The sequence below is a fragment of the Cervus elaphus genome, chromosome 5 (genome assembly GCF_910594005.1).
Source record: "Cervus elaphus chromosome 5, mCerEla1.1, whole genome shotgun sequence".
In the NCBI taxonomy this organism is placed as follows: domain Eukaryota; kingdom Metazoa; phylum Chordata; class Mammalia; order Artiodactyla; family Cervidae; genus Cervus; species Cervus elaphus.
In genome coordinates this window covers 7,302,769-7,325,844 of record NC_057819.1, presented here as the reverse complement: position 1 = coordinate 7,325,844, position 23,076 = coordinate 7,302,769, and the positions used below count along the sequence as shown (strand labels likewise).

At 51.2% G+C, this 23,076-nt stretch overlaps 1 protein-coding gene across 6 annotated transcripts in view; it reads left to right on the top strand.

Annotated features, from left to right (window-relative positions):
* The window catches only part of MYO18B (myosin XVIIIB), a 221,852-nt gene that overhangs the window by 69,456 nt on the left and 129,320 nt on the right, over positions 1 to 23,076 (top strand). For all 6 annotated transcript variants that reach the window (XM_043901502.1, XM_043901506.1, XM_043901501.1 and 3 more), the window contains exons 18-22: positions 5,630 to 5,789; positions 8,380 to 8,563; positions 9,347 to 9,569; positions 11,468 to 11,577; positions 21,197 to 21,262. In XM_043901502.1, coding sequence (XP_043757437.1) covers positions 5,630 to 5,789; positions 8,380 to 8,563; positions 9,347 to 9,569; positions 11,468 to 11,577; positions 21,197 to 21,262 — 743 coding nt within the window. The remainder of the gene's footprint in view (positions 1 to 5,629; positions 5,790 to 8,379; positions 8,564 to 9,346; positions 9,570 to 11,467; positions 11,578 to 21,196; positions 21,263 to 23,076) is intronic.

Genomic DNA, 23,076 nt, shown 5'->3' with positions numbered 1-23,076 from the left:
TCTTCCTCGAAGCCCTGGGAAGGCCTGCGCTGGGGAGGGCTCTGCGCCTGCCTGGGGGTGCCTTCATTCATTCCTGTGCTCATTCACTCACGTGTCCATCACGTGTTCTGAGCGGGCTCTAATCTACACGGAGGCAAGCCGCCTGATGGGACCCCCATCCGTGCTGGGGGTGAGGCAGGGGTGGGAGACGACAAGCTGACCCACAAGCACGTGTGTCTGCTGAATCTGAGATGGCAGACTGGGGGTCGGCGGTGGGCGTCAGGCGGACCTCGTTTCTCCGCCAGCCAGGGGCTCTCAGGGGAGAGGCCTGCAGGTAAATCTGACGGAGAGCCAGGCGTGCGGTGCCGGACAAACAGGGAGATGTCGTCTGGGCTCAGACCTCCGGCCCTGGCAGGCCTCACAGAAAACGTCGGTTTTAACCCAAGAGCACTGAGAAGCCACGCGGGATTCTAGGCAGTGGGAGCTACGGTCAGATTCGGGTTCCCCAGACGGCACTGTAGAGTCATGAGAGGAAGGCAGCCGGGAAGGGAGAGCAGCCGCCTCCCCGGGGAGGTGGGCAGCCTCCGGAGCTGCTGAGCACTGGCTGATGGGCCGGATGGGCGAGAGGAGAAGTGCAAGGGAGTGGACGCTTGGAGCTGAAACAGTGAGTTCAGAGGCCATGGGGTTTGGCATCCATCAGCTTTAGGTTCAAGTCCATCTATTCATATTTTCACCAATGTGGGCCCCAAGCCAGTCTCACAGCATTTTGTACAATGGAGATGGAGCTCGCCCTGGCTGCCTTCTCTCCAGAATTTCTACTGCCGTGGTGGGGTGAGGGGACGTACCTACAGAACTTGGTCATCAGCTGCCAAGTGCTGCAGTTGTTACTGACGAGGCCGAGGCTGTGATACAACTAAGAATATCATCCCCGTCTTCCCAGGGGCTGGAGGAGCGCTGTGTGCACTCCACACAGGGGCCGAGCTCAGGGCTTTGTGTAGAGTGTCTGGTTGAATTCTGTCCCGTATTTAGAAGTCAGTATTCTTACCCCCCAGGGTGAGGAAAGTGCGCCCCAGAGAGAGGCTTGTAGAGAACGCATCTTGTGATCACCCTGACAGTGCATGTCAGAAGGCAGATTCAACACAAGCCATGTCCGTCTCTCAGCCTCGAGTGAGCCCCCTTCCACCCGGATGCCCCCCGGCATGTAAGAAGACAAATGCACTGTGGGGTCTTCCAGGTCCCTCCTGACATGGCGGTCAGATTGTGGGCTTGTTCATTCACTGGTGCCTTCAAGAAATACTTCCGGAGCACCTGAAATGTAGGCTGGGAAATACATCTGTGAACAAAACAAAAATCTCCACCTGAGGGACTGACATTCTAGCAGAGGAGATGGATGATAAAGAAAAAAACCAAAATCTATAAGAAGACACTGAGCACCACAGTTCTAGTTTGGATCACTAAAGGAACGAAGGTTGGCAGGGATTCGGCCCTGGGGCTTTCCAGGGACAAGGCTTGTGTCCAGCACAGGTAGTTGGGGAGGAGTGGCCAGGGATATTGGAGGAGGGACGGGAGGGTGTGGCGTTCTGGAAGCCTCAGGAGGAGAGACTGACCGACCGAGTTAAATGCTGCTTGAAAGTTTGAGTGAGGCGTGTCTGAAGAATGGCCTTGACTTGGCTGCGTGGAGGTCCCTGGCCACCGAGAGAAGTGCAGCTCCGATGGGAGTGTTTGGGGTGACCTTCTGGCTGGAGTGGCTTGTGAGACATTGGGGAAGGAGCTGGAGAAAGACGTGGACAGCGCTCAGTGCTATTGGGCTGGAGCCTCTGTCCGGCACACACGTGGAGCGCTCCTGCATCTGATGACTCCAGCCGCTCTCCCGGGACCACACCCGGAACATTAGCACCTGCATGGCTCCTGAGAGCTTGGCTCTGCGGCGACTTGCCTGGGTCCAGGAGGGGCTGTGCCTGGGGCCCACGGTACTCTTAGGGGTCCATGACAATCTTTTAATTTCTGTTAAAAGTAGAAGAAAAAAATGGACTTGAAGGCAAATACATGTTTTAAGTATATGTTATGAAATGAACTGTATTCCCCCTCCTCAAAAATTCGTATGTTGAATTTCTAACCCCTAGCACCCGAGAATGGGACTTTGTATAGATACAGGGTCCTTAAAGAGGTAAGTAAGTTTAACTAATGTCACTCTTCAGTTAAGTCACTCAGTCGTGTCCGACTCTTTGCGACCCCATGGACTGCAGTGCGCCAGGCTTCCCTGTCCATCACCAACTCCCAGAGCTTACTCAAACTCATGTCCATTGCGTCAGTGATGCCATCCAACCATCTCATCCTCTGTTGGCCCCTTCTCCTCCCACCTTCAATCTTTCCTAGCATCAGGGTCTTTTCCAATGTGTCGATTCTTTGCATCAGGTGGCCAGAGTATTGGAGTTTCAGCTTCAGCATCAGTCCTTCCAATGAATATCCAGGACTGATTTCCTTTAAGATGAAGGGGTTGGGTCTCCTGGCAGTCCAAGGGACTCTCAAGAGTCTTCTCCAACACCACAGTTCAAAAGCATCAATTCTTTGGTGCTCGGCTTTCTTCACCGTCCAACTCTCACATCCATACATGACTACTAGAAAAACCATAGCTTTGACTAGACAGACCTTTGTTGGTAAAGTAATGTCTCTGCTTTTTAAAATGCTGTTTAGTTTGGTCATAGCTTTTCTTCCAAGGAGTGTCTTTTAATTTCATGGCTGCAGTCACCATCTGCACTGATTTTGGAGCCCAAAAATATAAAGTCTCTCACTGTTTCCACTGTTTCCCCATCTATTTGCCATGAAGTCATGGGACCGGATGCCATGATCTTTGTTTTCTGAATAGTGAGTTTTAAGCCAACTTTTTCACTCTCCTCTTTCACTTTCATCAAGAGGCTCTTTAGTTCTTCTTTGCTTTCTGCCGTAAGGGTGGTGTCATCTACATATCTGAGGTTATTGATATTTCTCCTGGCAATCTTGATTCCAGCTTGTGCTTCATCCAGCCCAGCGTTTCTCATGATGTACTCTGCATATAAGGTAAATAAGCAGGGTGACAATATACAGCCTTGACATACTCCTTTGCCAATTTGGAATCAATCTGTTGTTCCATGTCCAGTTCTGACTGTTGCTTCTTGACGTGCATACAGATTTCTCAGGAGGTCACTGTGGTGGGTCCTAATTTAATATGACTGGTCCTTCGGAGGAGCGATTAGGACACAGACATGCACAAACAAAGACACAGGGAAAAGGCATCCATCTGCAAGCCAAGGAGAGAGGCCTCAGTGAAACCAACCCTGCTAACACCTTGACCTTGGGCTTCCAGCCACATAGTCTGTAATGCTTTGTTATGGCAGCTGTAGCAAACCAATATAATATACTCATGTATTATTAATGTCAATCCTTCTTTCTACTGACACAGTCATGAAATATAATTTTGTGTGCTTGTATATATGTATATGACCCTGGACTGCCCTCACCCTGGAGGTGGGGGTCAGAGTGCTTGGAGTGATGCTGCCCATGATCCTCTCTGTTCCGGAAGGTCACCTCTGTTTTCTGAGGTGCTGACCTCTGCCATCGGGAGGGGCAGTGGGGACCGCTATTTGTGGTGCCCTTAGTCTGAGCTGGGCAATGTGGACACCACCACACCCCACCTCTGGGGAGTACCTGGGACATAGGAGAGGCCCAATGACTGACCAGGGCCCTGTGGGCCCTGTCTTCAGGATATGTCTCCAGGGTTTTGGAATGATTATTTTCTTCCTTGCAGACTGTAGAGGAGGAAACTCACCCAGACCCACAGGAAGCCAGGACACAGAGCTGTTAGAAGCCCACCCAGGCATTGGACCCGAGCGTCCTGGGTTGGACCCGTGCTCCACCAGTTAGCTGCAATGTGTGTGCATTGTAGGAAGTCACCTCCTTCCTTGCCTGTAAAATGGTGACACTCCCGGGCCTGGGGTGAGGACAGAGGGGCTCAGGTGCACCCAGAAGCGTTTGTAAGTCCTCTTCCTTCGGCTCCCTGCTGGGCCCTCCTCTGACCCCTATGCTCTCTGTAGCCACGCTGTTCCTTCCTGACGCCCTCCTCATCTCCTTCAGGGCCCCTTCTGGGATGTTTGGCGACCTGTTCTCTTGGCTTGCTTCTCATCAGCCCAACGACCTCCCTATATGCGCTCTCCCCCCCCCACCCCCCCAGGTCAGAGGGTACCTGTCTTGGACTCTGCTGTCTGCCCGCCATCAGCCCAATGACCTCCCTATATGTGCTCTCCCCCCCCACCCCCCCCAGGTCAGAGGGTGCCTGTCTTGGACTCTGCTGTCTGCCCAGGGCCTGGGTCGGTGCAAGGCTCTGTGGACCCCTGCCATTGCCCCCTCCCCACCCCTCCCCTGCTCTGCTCCAGTTCACTGGTGATGCAGCATCGAGTGAATCAGAGTTCTCAAATGGAATGTTTCCTGGATCCTGAGTTTTAGGCTAAAGACACAGAAAGCAGGGCCAGAAGCAGAGGTATCCTATAGGGTGTGATGGGGGCAGGACTCCCAGCCCGTTTCCTCTTTCTGTGAGACCTGACCAGACACGGGAAGGCTCTCAGGTCCCAGGGGAGAGATTCTTGTCCTGGACTGACTGATAGACATATTAACTCGGACATTTTGGTATTAAAAAAATTATTTTTTGCCTCTGGAGCTTTCCGATTAGCTCTGAGTTAATGAGAACATTCACTCAAGCAGAACACGTGGGGCTCACTGGCTGTTGCCTCTCATCTGAGGTGCACGCTGGGCGGAGGAAGAGACTGAGGCTCAGAGGTTTAGGTGGTTTGGCCCCTGTCCCACTATTAAAAAATGGTCAGGTCAGGATTTGAACCCAGGTCTTCTCTAACTCCAAGCCCTTTTATTTCTCCCACTCTGTCCCTTGGAACCAGGTGTCCGCCAGCATCTTCCAAGAATTTGCTGTGCGTTTATTTGGTAACTGATATTCCAGACAATTTTAAGTGGTATCTATGCATATTGTCAAAGTATTTAATAATTGTGTATTTATTTCCATGAATATTAGAAAGTAAATATAGTTGGCACACCAAACCTGCAATATAATGCTTCTTTACAAATGGATTTTACCTGTAAAACTGAGCCGACTGAAAAAAAATACATTAAATGACAGTCCAGGTGATTCATGGGTCTGCCTAGAATCACAAAGATGGTATGTGTTAATGGTAATTGGGGAATGCAGGTATTCCAATTTCTTAGATTTAAGAAAGCAAGGAGGAGGGGCTTTCCTGGTGGTCCAGTGGTTAAGACTTCACCTTCCAATCTAGGGGACGTGGGTTAGAACAGAAGTTAGATCTCTGTTCAGGGAACTACCATCCTGCATGCCTCCAAGCTGAAAAACCAAAATGTAAAACAGTATTGTGACAAATTCAATAAAGACTTTAAAAACAGTCCACATCAGAAAAACTGACAGAGGAAGCAAGGAGGAACAGAATGCAGGTTGGAAGCCGTGCATGTAAATGCACGAAGCAGGGGAAGCATGGTGCCCAGAACCGATAGCTCGAATCATGTTAACATGGGAGCAGCGTGTTCTCAGTGGCGCCAAGCGATGACAGAGTGTCCCCCCCAGGCCCCAGCACTCATGCCGTGTGTCTGCCTGCAGGAACCTCTGCCCTCCGGACCTGTGAGCAGCCCCTCCAGTGCGAGATTGCCCACCAGCTGGGACACGACCCCGTGCGCTATGACCTCACGGGCTGGCTCCACAAGGCTAAACCCAACCTTGCAGCCCTGGACGCCCCCCAGGTCCTGCAGCATTCCAGCAGGTGAGCCCAGCCAGGGCTGGGGATGGGCGGGGGGCATTCGAGGTGCTGGGGCCTTGCAGTCACCGCAGGCCAGTCAGTGATGGAGGGCCGCTACGGGGACCCTTCCCTAATGACACGAAGACCTGTAACTCGACAGGAATGACGCAGCATCTCCTGGGACTGGCCCGAGTCCAGCCAAGGAGGAAGCCGGCGTCTGGGGAAGTGGGACAAAAGCTTGGAAGCTGTGACTTCTTATTCTGGCTTCTGGCCTTTCATTAAGTATCTGGGAGATGATGTGACTGGAAGAACTTTTATGGACATCCTCCAACTAGGGGATCATAAAACCGAAGTGATAACTTTTTGCAGCCTGAAAAAAAGCTGACTGCATTTCTTGACTGCTCTGCTCAGACGTGCTGGCAGAGGGCTGCCTTGAATTCAGAGAGCCTTTGGAAATGCTTGTTGGGGGAATGTGTGTATGCACACGTGTGTGAAGCTGAGACCACATTTACTAATTACCTGCTATGTACTTGGCATCAGAGTAAGAACTTTATAAGGGTCTTTAAAAATATATCTATATCTATATCTATCTATCTATATATATATATATTTACTTGTTTATTTGACTGTGCTGTGTCTTTAATTGCAGCATGTAGATCTAGTTCCCTGACTAGGGATTGAACCCAGGCCCCCTGCATAGGGAGCGATGTCTTTTAGGCACTGGGCCACCAGGGAAGTTCCTATAAGGGTCTTTTTAATCCTTACAACAACTGTGTCCCTAGCCCCATTTTATAAATGAGAAAACTGAGGCCCCAGGAGGTGAAGTGGTTCATATTTGACCACACAGCAAAGAGTGGTAGAGCCAGAATACAATTTGGGTATAAGTAATCCTTGGAAGGTGTTCTCAGAGCCTCGTGGTCAGAGTTGATTGGAAAAATCTAGTCGGGGCTCAGGGGCGCACAGCTCCCAGAGAGAGATCCAGTCAGAGGACAGGGCAGAAGGAAGGGTAACAAGCCCAGAGTGCTGTATGGGGAGCTGGGGGACCTGGGTCCAGTCCCAGCCCAGCCCCGTGTCCCTTGGGTGACTGTGGGCAGCCTCTTTCCCTCCGTGTTTCTCGCTTCCTCCTCTGCAACCTCAGGGTTTGTTGGACGAGGCCACGTTGCACAGTTCTAAAGTCAGGCAGATGCTCAGATTCTGCTTTTGCCTTTTTCAAGCTGCATGACCTGGGCCTCGGTTTCACGGTCTGAGAAGTAGGAATGATGCTGCAAGCTTCCAAGTGTTATGTAAGGCTTTGGTGACATAACAGAGAGGATGGCTTATTAAGGAACCTGGTTCATGGTTACCCCTCAACAGACCTCTTGTGGCCTCCTTGTAAATCGCCCTGCTGCTCAGAAACCCTCAAGCTGAGTGAGGGGTGTAGAGTTGGGGAAGGGCGGGCACACCTTGGTTAGCCAGGTGTCCTGGTGAGTGTGGGACTTTCTGAGACAAGGAGCAGTGTGTGCTCCCGGGTGGGAGAGTACGGCAGGTGTGGCAGTAAATCCGAGCAGGGCGTCTCGCAGACTTGAGAGCTGTGGGTTGGTGAGTTTGAGGGCAGACAGCGCTTCTTCTTAGCCTGTGGTTCTACAGTCAGGATCCCAATTCACCAGGACTGCTTGTGTAGCTTTTTGATTCCTGGGCCCATCTAGTCTCTCAGGATGCTGGGGGGGTTACCAGGAGGTGCTCATGCCCACTCAACCTTTGCGCCATGTGTCAGGAGGTCCAGAGAGGACCCGTGACTGCCCCAGGCCACAGTGCACATTGCAGACCAGAGGCCGGGTCTCCCAGCGCCACAGACGGGCCCACAGATGGGGCCGTCCTCACGCAGGGTCAGGGCTGTGGGCACCACCTTCTCTCCCTGCACCAGGCGGGGTGCCCACAGCCCTCCTTCTCAGGGCTCCCACTTCCAGGGGGCTCTCCAGGCTGTCTGCCTAGACTTTTGTTGCAACATGAACATCTTTGCGCCGTTGTTAGTCTGCGTGCTCCGCAAGGCATGGAACCGCTTTCAGCAGCCTCGGTGCATCTGGCAAGACTCATTTTCTTAATGGCCGTGAAGTCAGTTGGGCACAGAGCAGGGATGGATGAGGGTCTTGAGGGATGGTCTGGGTGGGGCCTGGATTTGCCGGGGAGTCGCCACAGGCTTCTACTGGAGGGGAGAGGCTGGGGCAGCCAGAGAGCTCAAGGCCTTCCCTGGGTCCCAGCTTCATCCTGGGGCTCGGTAGGGTCTCCTTGGTGCTCAAATCAGACTAAGCACCTGATGTACCCAGACCCGTTCTAGAGATAACCGAGATGATTTTGCCCTCTAAGAAAGTGCCGGCTGGGTAGAATTTCTGCAGGTATGTAAGTGACGGGGACATCTAGTAGAAGGAAGATGCTCTGAGGTCAGGAGAGGGAGAGAGGCTGGAGGAAGATGCTGGCATTTGTCCCCAAGCAAAGGATCATCTGGCAGAAGGGACTATGAACAGACTTGGCAGCTAGGACACGGTCTCAGGAAGCAGATGTCCAGAGGCAAGGGGGTCCCCTTCGCTCGCCCCCAAACCCCCTGAAGCCCCTCTCTTTCTCCCCGCCTACCTGCCAGGGAGGAGCTGAGGAGCCTGTTCCAGTCCCGGGCCAAGCTGTCCCCTGTGTGCCGGGCTGTGGCCGGCCTGGAGGGCACCTCCCAGCAGGCCCAGCAGCGGAACTGCGCGGTGCGGAGGACATTCGCCAGCAGCCTGGCCGCGGTGAAGAGGAAAGCCCCCTGCTCCCAGATCAAGCTGCAGATGGTGAGCAGGGTGCTGTTCCCACAGGGTGGGGGCCTCCCTGCCCGCCTGCAGGGCGAGTTATCCAGGCACACCAGCTCTGAGCTCCCCAGTGGGCCTGAAGGGACAGGCAGCCAACCCCCACGCTCCACCGAGGAAGAAACCAAGGCTCAGGGCAGCACAGTGACCCATCCCAGTCTGAGGCCTAAGCCTCAGCTCCTTGGTTTCACCTGAGCAGCTTCAGGAAGTTGGCAGGAAACAGGTCGCCTTCCTGACCAAGTTGACAAACATCGCAGCCAGCACTGTCCTGCCTGCCTCCCTCCCTCACCTCTCAAAGGCCGGCATGTCCACCTCCAGGCTCCCCATAGAGAGGGTGGTTGGACCCAGCACTGGTGTGAAGATGTCACCTGGACACGGTAATCCAGTAACAAGAGATTAGGTTGAGCTCAGAAGGGGGAGACTCAGGAAGGGGGGCTTGAGGAGACGGCTCGTAGCATCTTATCCTGGAAAAGCCCTCAGCCCAGGTCCTGGGCTCTAGTTTTCTTCTTGGGTGACTGGTCCCCTCTGCTTGGGGCCACTCACTTGTCCTCTCCATGTCCCAGTTTCTCCATCTATGATAATAAGGATCATTATAGAGGTCCTTTATTTCTCCTGAGTAGAAATCCATCGGGCCATGGATGAGAGGGCCTTGTGGTAGGACATAGGGGCCTCCAGAGATGCCCAGGCCGGACTGAATGTATGTTTGTGGAGTGTCCAGACCCCTGTCTGTCTCACCCTGGCCCTGACCCCATCTCTTCTTGGTCCTAGGATGCGTTGATCAGCGTGATCAGACGGTCGCAGTTACACTTCATCCACTGCCTGGTGCCACGCACAGCGGTGGAGAGCAGAGGCGGGCAGGGGTCTCCGACTCCGCCACAGCCCGGTGGAGACAAGCCTGAGGCGGGCTGGTCCCTCCCCTTGGACATCCCCGCACTGAGGGTGCAGCTCGCAGGATCCTACATCCTGGAGGTGCTGCGTCTGCACAGAGCAGGTGAGAGGCGAGCAGGGAGCAAGCACCTTGTCGCCAACTCCTGGGACTTGCTCTTTGAGCCCAAGTCCAACCGTTCCTGAATTAGTTGTGCACTCCTGGAAGGCTGGGCTTCCCTGGCGGCTCAGTGGTTAAAAAAAAATCCGCCTGCAATGCAGGAGACAGAGGTTCAATCCCGGAGCCAGGAAGACCCCCTGGAGGAGGGCATGGCAACCCACTCCAGTATTCTTGCCTGGAGAATCCCATGGACAGAGGAGCCTGTTCGGCTACAGTCGATGGGGTGGCAAAAGAGTCGGACACAACTGAGCGACTCAATAGCTTCAGTGACCTGGAAGGCTTGGGGTTTGTCTTGCCCATCTTCCTTTCAACAGCAAACATCTTAGGAGCCTCGGCCTTGGAATCGAGGGTGGAATTTCCTCAGTGATTAGTATTTGGTCTTCAGGATGCTCAGCCTGGTTTGGGAGATCCACATGGAAACGGGTGATGATTGTATGGCGGGACCAGGGCATGTGTCACACAGGATGCGGGAGGTACCGTGTGCCCAGAGGAGGCAACGTCTTCACTGAGTCTTAGAAGAAACCAGCTGTTCACCTCTGGGTGGTGCGGGGAGAGGGAAAGTGTGGCCGGGGGAGCACTGTGTGCAGGGAGGTGTGGGGGAGCCTGGGTTTCCAGGTTCACGATGAGTGGGGGTGGGGGTGGGAGAGGAGGGGTGGACCCACCGGGGAGGCTTAACACCACCTTTGGAAGAGTGGCTTTCCCTGGTCCAGCTGAGGAGGGGATGGGCGTGGCGGGGGAGGAGGGGTTCCCATCGAAGGAATGAAGTGTTAGACCCATATTTTAGAAAGTAGGTGTGCACCAGGGTCCCCCCATTAGCTCCTCTTCTGAGCTGAGTTTGTTCTGAGATTTTCCCATTCTTTTTCTGCCTCTGAGACACCATCAGCCACCCTGTGGATTCCCTTCCCTGACAGGAACAGCTCAGGCGAAGTCAGGGGATGGGGTGACTGGGGCTGATGGGCGTCTAGGTGGGCTCCCGCTTGTTTAATATTTCCTCAGTCACTGACACCCCAGCTTGTGGTCACTGCCCCATCTCCTCCCACTGCACTCATACTGAATCCTGGGTGCGAGGTGTTGGGCAGAGAAGCCCGGAGCAGCCGGCAGCCAGTCCTCAGTTTCGACATCTATGTAATGGGATAATAATACAGGCCCCAGAGTCTCTGTGAAACAAGTAAGTTCTTATCCTAGTGTCTTACACCCTTGAAAGCTCTGTAAATGGTGTTATCATGACTGTGGAACAGACCTTCTGTTTCCTGCTCTGGCTCCCTCTGTCTGGACTTCCTTCCACACAGAATCCTCTCACAGACTCTCACAGCCCCTCAAGGGCCAGCTCAAACGTCACCTTCTCTCAGTAGCTTTTCAGTTTCCACACAGAAGGGTGCAGCTGTGTGTATCCTACACTTTAGATTTAAAAGAACCCTTAGATATGGCCTGATGCAGTGTTTCCTATGTGCATTCTGTAGGATGGTAAAAACTATTAGATCAAAACATTTTCTCATGGCCCAGCATGTTTGGAGAAATCTGGGTTAAGCCAAGCTAATCAGGCATCGTCCCTGCAGAGGTTCTGGAGCCTTTGACATTGGTATTGATACACATCATGACCTTCCAAGAGGCAGAGGAGGGGGCAGCATTTTCAAGCTTTCAGTGGAGCCTCTTACAGGGTCTGTGTTCTGGGGAATGCACTTGGCAAATGGTGATGGAAACCAGTGTCTTATATTAGCAAACAGGGAAACCGAGGCCCTGAGAAGTGAGTGCACACAGCAGATGAATAGCAAGACTGGCAGTAGACCCCTGGGCCGGGCATCTCATTTGGATTCTTTGTTCTTCTCCCGCTCCCCACACAGCAGGCTACGCTGACCACATGGGGCTCACTCAGTTCCGCCGAAGATTCCAGGTGCTGGATCCTGCGCTCATGAAGGAGCTCACATCAGCCCCTGAAGGAGTGGATGAGAGGAAGGTATGTGGACCTGGGGGTGGGGGTGGGGGGGCACCGACGCTTCTGTTCTGCAGGGCATGGCCCTGGGGCAGCTGGGGCAGCTGGGATCTGAGAGTCGGGTCTTGGGGCAAAGATGAGGGTGACGTGACGTTTGACTCGCACCCCTGTTCCAGACTGTGCTCCCTACAGTGTCACTTACAACACTGCCCATCCCAGAATGGTCCTTCTGAAACCCTGCATGAGGAAGTGCAGGAAAAGAATTAGAACCACAGGAAGAGCAGGTCTGAGGTAGGAGGGCTCCCAGCAGGTTGAAACATCATCATCCCTGTATCATCATTGCACTCGGTACCAGCACGCTGAGAGTCTGTGAAAAGAGGGCTTGTGGCCCCAAACGTTCCCCTCAGGGCCTTTGCAGAGGGCTGTCGCCTCTCCCGAGTCCTGGCCAGGCCGGTGTCATCTTGGTGTCCAGATCTTGCTCGTGTTATTCTCCATCGCATCTTCTTATTTAAACACCTGGGTAGCACTTAGCCATGTCTGAAATAACATTTTTTGAAGGGACTCTGTGTTTTTGGGCTCATGGCAAGTGCTCAATAAATTGCTGTTGGATGAGTGAGTGAAGACACGTACCTAACCTTGTACTGCTGTCCCTGTGTGTCTCCTTTCTCCATCTCTACCATTAACTTCTGGAGCCAGAAGTCTTCACTCCTAGTGCTAAACCCCCCATAAATGCTTCTGTTGAGAATAGCCACTGGCTGATCAGTGATGACAGAGCTCTTGACAGTTTGCAAAGCCCTAGTGCATCCTCACAACGGCCTGCAAAGTGAGTCATTGCACCTCTTTTGTGAATGAGGAAACGTGGGCTCCTAGAGGTGACTGATTGCCTTGAGGCCACACAGTCAGGCGTTCGTGGGTTTGCCCTTGAACTCAAGTTTCTTGATTGCGTGGAGGGTTGTTAAGAAAGCGTGGGCTCAAGTCACACAGACCTGCAGTTGTCTCCCAGCTGGGAGTGTGAACTTAGACGAGTTAATCCATCTTTCCTGCCTCAGTTCCCTAATTTGTAAAATGGGAACAAAGGTAATACCAACCTCAGTGGAGCATTTGGTGGATTGTATGTAGTAGCGTAATTGACGTGCTTGACACAGGGCCCGGCATATAGTAAGGGCTCATTGTGTGTGAACTGTGATTGTCGTTGTCATCGTCATCACTGTCTTCCAAGGCCAGAGAGGTGGCAGCCAGGCCGCACAGACTCTGCATTCACAGCTGTGTTGAAACTCCCCTCCAGTGAGTGCGCCCACATGCGCCTGACCCCCCAGCCTGGAATCCTCAGTCAGTGAGTTGCAAGGCAAGAAAAGCCAGCAGCAGAGGCACAGTTCTTAAGTCCTTTCTTGGCTTTCTTGTGGAGCAGGGACCAGGGCACAGGCTCCCTCCCGCAGACACGGCGGCATTTCTCATGACGCTCCTGCGTCCCACCCCCGGGGAAGGGGACCTCAGACCCCAGCTGGTGTGGCGTGGGGCTGTCCCCTCCCTGGGGGGCATCCCACTGTGGAAACCACGAAACTGCCTGGCTCAGTGCCACCAGCCACTGTGTACCAAGCTTCATCGGGGTTCCTTATCCTTGGTCACCCGCACCCCCCAGTCTTGATCTCCATCCAGAGCATCTGGAATGGAACCACTGAAAGGGGCTTGGGCTCCTCTGCTGTGCAGAAGTAGGGCGTGGGGGAGTTTTCGGTGGGGGCGGGGTGGGGGGTAGCATATGGAAGCGCTTCTATTCTGGACGACTCAGCAGTTCTCTCTCGTAGCCAGACCGAAACCACCTCCACACACACACTGGAGGCCTCGGAAAGTGGAAAATTACAAGCAGAATGGACTGGGGAGTTTTCACTTCTTGTTATTCTTTTTTTTTTTTTTTATTTGCTCACAAATTTCATTTGCTGCAGCATAGGATTTTGGTAGCAACAAAAGGAAACGCCAGCCTGCCTCTTATGAAAAAGCTGATAAATATTCATCTGCCAGGCAGCACGATACACCATGAATTATACATGAACACGTGCTTGGGTGGGCAAACTGTCAGCCTCTGTGTGCAAAGCATTTAAGACCTCAGGATTTAATAAGACAAGTCTGACAGATAGGAAAGGTCAATATTGTCATTAGACACTAGTCGGCAGCAGAGGGAATTCACTGGCAGGGTGTGAGCCGGCCTCGGCGCATCCCCTGTGTGCCTGACGTGCATGTGGTGCCTAAACCAGGCTCTCTCCCAGTGAAGTACTCCCGTTTGGAGGGTCCCTGCTGGATTCTGTGCTCCTGAAACAAAAATAGCATATGCCTTTTTTTTTTTTTTTTTTTTAACCACAGATGCACAAACTCTCATCACAAAATATCAGACGTAATGTGAAAAGGTTCCCTACTGACTTTCACTCTGAAACAGCCGTCAACTGATAAAGCCTCCCTGCTCTGGGAATTATCCCCATTTCACAGCAGAAGCAACTGAGGCTCCCACCCCCAGCCAGGCCTTGGGGCAGAGGTAGAGCCGGGGTTTGAGCCCAGGCTCTGAAACTCCTCGCACAGGGCTCTTTACTGTGTATTGTAAAATACACATAACATCAAACTTACCACCTTAACCCATTTTTAAGCATGCAGTTTAGTGGCCGTAAGTACATTCATGTTATGTAACCATCACGGCCCTCCATCTCCAGAACTCCTTTCATTTTCCAAAACTGGAACCATCCCCATTGAACACTACGTCCCCATCCTGCCTCCCAGCCAGCCCTTGGCAACCACCGTTCTGCTTTCTGTCTCCATGAATTTGGCTGCTCCAGGAACCGCATGTAAGTGGGCTCAGTGTTCGTCCTTTTGTGACTGGCTTACGGCACTTAGTATGGTGTCCCCAGGGTTCATCCATGTAGTAGCACATGTCAGAATTTCCTTTCTTTTAAGGCTGACTTGCATCCTTGTATGCAGCATTTTGTATATCCATCCTCTTGTCGGTGGACATGTGGGCTATTGCCACCTTTTGGCTGTTGTGAATGACCCTGCTATGAACACAGTGTACTGATGCCTCTTTTGAGACTGTTTTTTATTCTCTTGAGTACATACTCAAAGTGGAATCGCTGGATCATATGGTAATACTATATTTAATTTTTTGAGGAACGTCCAAACAGTTTTCCATAATGACTGTACCATTTTCTATTCCCTTCAGCAGTGCATGAGGGTTGCAGTTTCTCCACATCCTTGTCAACATTTGTTATTTTCTGGGGTGTTTTTTGTAGTCACCCTTTCAGGTGTGAGGTGGTATCTCATTGTGGTTTTGACTTGCAGTCCCCTGATGGCCAGGGCTGGTGAGCATCTTTTTATGTTCACACAGGACTTTTGAATGGAAGCCCTTTGAAGACAGGCAGAGTATTTGGTGAAGATTTACACAGAACATGCCATCGCGATGTTAATTTAAAATAATTATTATCGATTCCATCCAGCTGTCACCAAGCGTCTGCCTTGCACCAGGCCCTGTGCTAGCCACCAGAGAGACGGGGATGATGAAAACAGCCTCCTGAGGAAGAAGGACAAAGATTAGCAATTCCCAGACAGAGAGGGGGCTTTGGGAGGTCCCAGGGAACACCTCTAAAGCTTCCGATATTTCCAGCAGGGGTTGAGGGTAGGACATAAAGGGAAGACAGAGCAAGTGATGATTGAATAGAGCTTTCTGGAACAGTTTGGAGGAATCAAGTCAGAGAAAGAGTGCGCAAGCCACACTGGGTTTGGCAGATGCAGAGGTCCAGAGTCAAACCCAGATCCAGTGTGGCTGGTGCATAAATGCTGACAGGTAGAAGAAAAGGGCCTGAGGGTGTTGGCAAGGCAGCCCGTGGTCGTCGTCAGCAGGGGCAGAGGGTCTGGGCTTCACCAGGTGGTCAGCGATGGCAGACAGGGAGGTTATCAGCAAGGGCGTGGCATTGAAGATCAGATCTTTATTATTAGAACTTGCTTAAGCAGAATTACGAAGGAAGTCAATTCTACTCTGCCCATCCCCTGGCCCTTTCTAGGGAGCAGTGTCCTCACGCTGACCTCGACCTCTTGAGGATGCCTCTGTCTCTTCTAGACACCCAGGCATGTGCTCAGGTCTCTAAAATGACCATCTTGCCCTCTAATCATGGTGGGTCCCTCTCCTCTCTCCCAGGCTTTCCCATCTGGCTAAGATTATGCCTTAACCTACACTGAAGGCCTCCCAGAGTGACCGTGAGGGGGTCTCAGAAAGGTTACTGGAAGAGCTCGTTAGGTTCACATTCAGCTCTGTCCGAGATTCTGGTCCCTTATCTCTTTGCTGCTGAGGCAGGAGTTTCCAGGTCTCCCTGATGGATGACAGGAAACCCCTGGTCCCCTCTTCCCTTCAAAGTGTCTACAGTGAGGATTGATTCTAGCCACCAAATCTCTGTCCCCAAGGACTTGATCTGAACACAACTATGGCATGCCTATCTTCTCAAAGGCAGCCACTCTTGTTCCATCTCAGACCATGGTGATTTCCTCTGAACTTGACCCCGAGTCCTTTTGTGTTTTGGAGAGGTTCCCATGAGCCTGTGGCTGGGGGCCTTGGGTGGGGAGAGGAAGAGAGGAAGCTGTCCATTCTAAGGTGCCAAAGGATTTGTCCAGGCCCCCTGTGGCCTTGTGTTTGTGTGCATGCCTGCTTAGTCACTCTGTTGTGTCCACTCTTCCTCACTCCCATGGACTGCAGCCCACCAGGCTCCCCTGTCCATGGGATTCTCCAGGCAAGAGTACTGGAGTAGGTTGCCATTTCCTTCTCCAGGAGATCTTCCCAACCCAGGGATCGAACCTGTATCTCCTGTATTGGCAGGTGGATTCTTTACCACTGAGCCACCTGGTAAGCCCTCCCATAGCCTTAGCCCTAGCCCTCTGGAATTTATTCATCGTTCTTGACTTTCTCACTTTGCCGTCCTCTTCCAGTTTGGGTCTCCTGTTTTAATGATTCTGCTTGTTTTCTGTTTAGTGTGAACCAGCCCAGTTATACAAATAAGTGTGTTTTTTATTTATATGTTTGTCCATATTGCTTGTGCTTCGTGCCAGACATACTGTTTATAATCATGAAATTATAAAGAACAGAGACGTAATCCTAACCTTTATGGAATGTTTTGATCAGCGTGTGCAAGTTTTGGTGGTTAAAAGCACGTGGTTTAGAGTCAGACAGACTCAGGTTCAAATCCTGCTTTCTGCCATCTCTCTTTCCATTCATCTGTGCCCCTTGATGCTTGGTAGCTGCATGACCAGGGGCAGTGTGTGACAGGAAATAACAGTGCCTGGCACATAGTAGGTGCCCAGCATATGGCAGCCATTGGGCCACAGTGTGGGTTTTCTGGAGGAGGTGCTGTCCTGACAGCAGGGTGGTCAGGAGCGCGTCCATTCCCACAGCCGTGGATCCCTGCATCGCGCGACCCGTGGAGGGGTGAGTAGGGAGCCCTTCCCAGCCACGGCCCTTTGTGGTTCCTGGGGTCTTCCACTGCCGGTCTGGCATGTGCAGCTTAGTGTGAGATGCCAGACTGTGTGCCTTGCTGGGGGGAGGGGGCATCCTCGTTAAATATTGGAGAGAACCCTCTGTGCACATTGGAGGCTGAGCTGGGTCTCTCCCGGGTACATTCCGGGCCCAGCAGTCTGAGCCCAGAGTGGTGAAGGGTGAGGGCGTGTCCACTCCACAGCACCCCCGAGGGGCTTTTAACCTCAGAACCTCCGCCACCTACTAGTCCTCATGGAAACTCAGCATGTGCCACGAATGGTGAGTTAATTAAGCCCGTTATGTGCCTTGTGAGAGCTGTCTAGAAGTCTTTTTTAAGGCCAGCATCTACACCCTGAGAGGGGTTCCCGCGACTGATTTTGGGGGTTTTGTTCCTTGAACATAGGTCACACTTTCTAATTTCTTTGCATGTCTTGTAATTTTTTGTTGAAAACAAGACATTTTCAGTAATAAAACATTGCATCTCTAGATCCCAACCTTCCCTAGTTGCTTAGTAACTTAATAGGACTAGATTTATGGAGTCTGTCTCCCCTGCGGTGTGAGACTGCTACTGTCTCTGTTCACTTCTTAAGAATTGTTGTTTTTATTAGAAATTGTGGATTCTCAAGGGTTGACCCCATGCCAGCACAGCTTAGTGGTCAGCAGAGGTTGTGGTCAAACATCTTGAATGCGTGACGCTTTTATCTGATTTTTTTACAGTGATTTTACAGTGATCTGTGTGGTTTGGAAAATGTGTCCAACATTCAGGCATTTATGGTTGTGCCACGGATTTTACTTTCTGTATGGTTCTTCCCCGTATTTTCTGCCCGTGCACTGGGACACGACTGAAGCGACGTGGCGGCAGCAGCAGCAGCATGTGGCCTCATGTTCCCACGTCCCGTTCCCAGCATCTCCTTGTTAGGGGGACCTGGCTGATCACTGGCCCACTGCTTGCCCCTCTCAGAAAACAGTGTGAGGCTAGCTGTGCCGTTGACCTTCTCTGTTCGTTTGGGGCCAAGATCACTTACTGTTTCTGACGATGGTTCTGGGTGTGGGATTTCTCCGCACTTTGCTCCGTGTACGTGAACCCCTTCTGGCAGCAAAGCAGCTAGTTTTCATTGCTTGCCTCACCCCAGTGGGACCCCTGCAGTGACAGAGGCTGGTGGGAGTGGAAGGGTCTTGATCACAGGTACCGCAAACTTCCCACCATTCTTAAAGGCCCAGTAGTTTCTCTTGAATAAATGCTTCTCATTTTTTATTTTGTTTTCCTCTTGTGCAGAGAGAAAAAAAACGTTTTCTGGATATGTTGGTTTTTTGCATTTTGCTGCCTGTAGCTCCCTGGGAGCAATTTGGGCTAAAATGTAATAATAAGTGAAACCACTGAGTTTTTGGAGGGGGCACTATGGAATGTTCTCAGAGGTCAGAGGAGGAAACTTCCCGCCAGATTACAGCCTTGGTCTGGACTTTTAATAAGCATTTTCTCTTTTGTGTGTGTCTTGGGAACTTTTCTGTGATGCTATGATCCGTGGAATTGAAACTCATCTACCAAATTATTCTGTCTCAGAATACCTTTTTCTTCATGGAATGTCACAATGACTTTTCTGACAGTTTATTCTGTAGATAAACTTGGTGGTTTTCAGTGAATGGGAATTCCAAGAGGGTTGGCATGGGGGTGGAGCGGGAGGGGAATTGGAGTCACAAGGGGACTAGGCTGGACCTGAATTTGTCCGAGGGTACAGATCTCTTGACAGGATTGCTCCAGAACCTGCGGCCTCTGTGACAAAAGGAAAGGGAAAGTGTTAGTCACTCAGTCATGGCTGACTCTCTGTGACCCCTTGGACTGGGGCCCGCCAGGCTTCTCTGTCCATGGGATTCTCCAGGCAAGAATACTGGAGTGGGTAGCTATTCCCTTCTCCAGGGGATCTTCCTGACCCAGGGATGGAACTGGGGTCTCCCGCATTGCAGGCACATTCTCTACTGTCTGAGCCAGATTCCATTAAATGGCTGGTGGCCTGGACAAGGCAGGGTCTAGGGATCGCAGGTGAATTTGTTTCTCCTGAAGGGGGCGTTGCCTTTCTCCACACTCCAACCTGCCCTGCTTCCACCCTCACTGGATTGCATCATATTTATTGAGCTCCTGCTATGTACCAGATGCGGTAGAGGAAACTGATGAATTAAACATGGACTCTCCCTCCCTCCTCTAGGCCAGGAACACAGGGTTAGTGGCCATGTCATGATTCAGCAAATATTCGGGAGAGTCAGGCCGTCCCTGGCCAGTGGGTAAGAGGACAGGGTGCTGGGGTGGCTGTCACGGGAGTAAATTTCCCAATGGCCTAGGGTCCTCTGCCCCTGTCCTGGGCCTGGGCAGCAATGCAGACATAGAGGTTGCAGTGTGGCCTGACAGACCCTGATTCGAATTTGGTTCGTGTAACTTATAACCTTGGGGAAATGCCTTCATTCTGTTTTTGTCTTTGTTTTTAATATTTATTTATTTGGCTGCTCTGGGTCTTAGTTCCAAACTCTTAGTTGTGGCAGATGGGATCTAGTTAGGGATCAAACTCGGGCCCTCTGCTTTGGGAGTGTGGAGTCTTTGCCACTGGACCCCCAGGGAATTCCCTTCATTTCATTTTTTTTTTAAATTTGTGGCAAAATATACATAACATAAAATTCAGCATTTGAGAGATTTTTAAACATGCAGTTTAGCAATATTAAGTGTATTCACACTCCTGTGTGGCCATCACCACTGTCCTTCTCTAGAACTCTTTCTTTCTGCAAGACTGAATCTCTGTACCCATTGAACACTAACTTCCCATCGCCGTCACCCCAGCCCCTGGCAGCCATTGTTCTATGGACACTTTCTGTGAATCTGACTGCTCTAGGTATGTCATATAAGTGGAATCATATCGTATTTGTCCTTTTGTGACTGGGTTATTTCACTAAATATAATGTCCTTAGGGTTCATCCATGTTGTAGCTTGTTTGAGAATTCCCTTCCCCTTTAAACATGATTAATATCCCGTTGGGTATATACACCACATTTTTGTTTATCCATCCGTCTGTTGGTGAACACTTAGGTTGTTGTTGTTCAGTCCCTAAATCATGTCTGAGTCTTTGAGACCCCGTGGACTGTGGCGTGCCAGGCTCCCCTGTGCTCCATTGTCGCCCAGAGTTTGCTCAAATTCATGTCCATAGAGTTGGTGATGCCATCTAACCATCTCATCCTCTGTTGTCCCCTTTTCCTCAATCTTTCCCAGCATCAGGGTCTTTTCCATGAATTGGCTCTTTGCATCAGGTGACCAAAGTATTGGAGCTTCAGTTTCAGCATCAGTCCTCCCAATGAATATTCAGGGTTGATTTCCTTTATGATTGACTGGTTTGATCTCTGTGCAGGCCAATGGACTCTCAAGAGTCTTCTTCAGCACCACGGTTCTAAAGCATCAGTTCTCTGGTGCTCAGCCTTCTTTATTGTCCAACTGTCACATCTTACAAGACTACAGAAAAATCATAGCTTTGACTAGACAGACCTTTGTTAGCAAAGTGATGTCTCTGCTTTTTAATATGCTGTCTAGGTTCATCATAGCTTTCCTGCCAAGAACCAAGTGTCTCTTAATTTCATGGCTGCAGTCACCACTGAGTTTAGTAACACTTAGGTTACTTCCACCTTTTGGCTACTGTGAATGATGCTGGTGTGAACTGAGTGTGTACAAGAATCTGTTCAAGTCCCTGCTTCCAGTTCTTTTGGGTATATATCCAGAAGTGGAATTTCTAGAGCATATGGTAATTACATGTTTTATTTTTTGAGGTTTCACCATACTGTTTTCCATAGCAGACACATCCTCCATTTAGTTTTGCATCTGTGGTTCTCTCCTCTATGAAATGGGTGTGCTAGTGTGATGACCCGCCTGGGGTTGCCGTGAGGGTGAAGTGAGATGGTGTCTGTGAAGGTCTCAGCAGGGTGGACGGCACAGTCAGTACCCAGCCCATGCCCATCTCTGCACTTTGTTGGGGAGGTGGAACTCTGTTAGCTCAAAGACATGGGAGACATCTGCTCTCTCCGGGTATCCATCAGCCCTCCAGCCAGCTGACCATCCACTCTGGGAGTCTCCAGCCTGCAGTCTGTCTTGCCCTCTAACTCTCCTCTCCTTCCCAGGCCGTGGCACAGCTCCTGCAGACACTGGACCTGGAGAAGAAGGCCGTGGCCGTGGGGCACAGCCAGGTGAGTAGAGCGCCGTTGTTTGCCATTCTACCTGTGATATCAGGGACCCACATGAGACCTGACTCTTGTCCTCCTCAGCTTCCGCTACTTCTGCGTGTCTCCTTTTCCCTCAGCTGAACACAGGGCTAGTGACTCTCTGCCCTCCTTATATGACAAGGCCGTTAAGATAAAATGTGGTAAGTGTGGGTGGAGAGACCATTGAGGAATATCATTTATTAGAGGTGACACTCTCAGGGACCTTGGCAGTCTGCAGAGTTAACATCTGGACCTTAGTAGAACTTTCCGAACCTCAGAAAGGCCCACCTTTACTCGGAGCCTTGCAACTTTTACTTTGCAACCACGTGTAACACAGCTGGTAGTCTTAGAGATTAGCAGCAGTAAGTGAGAGGAGAGGGCATGAGAAGAAGGTCTATAATTTCAGAGCTGAGGGACATAGATGTCTCCAAATGGGTGTTGAGCCAGAAGCCCTTCAGAAAAAGTTTGAACACTTAGAGAAGAATTTCATGGAGCCCTAATGTGCTCAAGGCATCCTCTGAGTTTTCATGAGGGAACATACAGTGTTCAGGGCTCCCCAGATGACTTGACCCTGGGGCCTTCACCCACTTGTTTCAGTGGAAGACCCATTACCACCTCCCAGAGTGAGTGGGTCATAGTGTGGGGAGTGAGCCACAGAGTTTGCAGACTCAAGGACCAGCTGGTGGGAGGAGAGTGGGGACAACATTTAGGAATCCAAACTGGAGACAGAGGAGACTAGGGGGCCATTTCCCCACTTAGTTACCTTCTGAGTGATTAACATCATCCAGGAAACCCTTGTTAATTGCCTTCCATGTTCAGGTACCATGTACAGTTCTGGGGCAGGACCCTGGTTTCCAGAAGCCCATCCTGGGGGCACTATTGGCCCTGAGTGCCTCTTATCAGAGTCAAGTGTCCTGCCCCATCATGCCTCTTTCCTCGGAGAGCTCACAGTCATTCACTCTGGTCCTTGCTCCCTAGACACACCAGCCTCTCCCCACAGGCTTCTTGGTCCTGCTAAAGCCTGTGGTGGAATCTGTTAGTCTGCTGTGGTCCCAACCTGACTGGTCCATAGGACGTTCTGTGGACGTTTCCCGCAGAGGAGATAAACCCATGGGTTACTGGGCCCCACCATAAGGCTGGTGCTGTGCTAAGCAACATCATATGTTATTCCTCTTTCCCCCTCATAGGCTCTGTTGAGATGATTATAATATCCCTTCTTCACCATGAGGAAACTGTACCCCTGGGAAGTCAGCCCCTTTTCCAGGTCCTCTCAGGATCCAGGAGCACAGCTCCCATGGAAATGTTACCAGTCCAAAGCCCAAGTTCTTTTCCTTTTTTTTTCTTTGTCACACCCACAGCACATGAGATCTCAGTTCCCCAGCCAGGGATTGAACCCATGGCCCCTGCATTGGAAGCATGGAGTTTTAACCACTGGACTGCTAGGGAAGTCCTCCCACATTCTTTTCAATATGCTGTGATTCTATTGTTTATTAATGGAAATATACAGCAAATTCTTTAATCAGAGGAATTCTTCTTCAGCTCCAAGAACATCATCCTTTTAGACTAGCAGCGGTTCTCAAAGTGTGATCCCTGGACCAGCTGCCTCAGCATTGCCCGAGAGCTTCCTAAAAACATACGTTCTCAGGTGACGCCACCCCAGCCAGACCACTGACTCTGAAACCCTGGAGGTGGAACCCCACAGTCTGAGTTGTAACAGGCTCTCTAGGGGATCCCAGTACATGCTTAGGTTAGAGAACCCCTGTTTAGATAAGTGCCAATTATTTCATGAGTTTCACAGT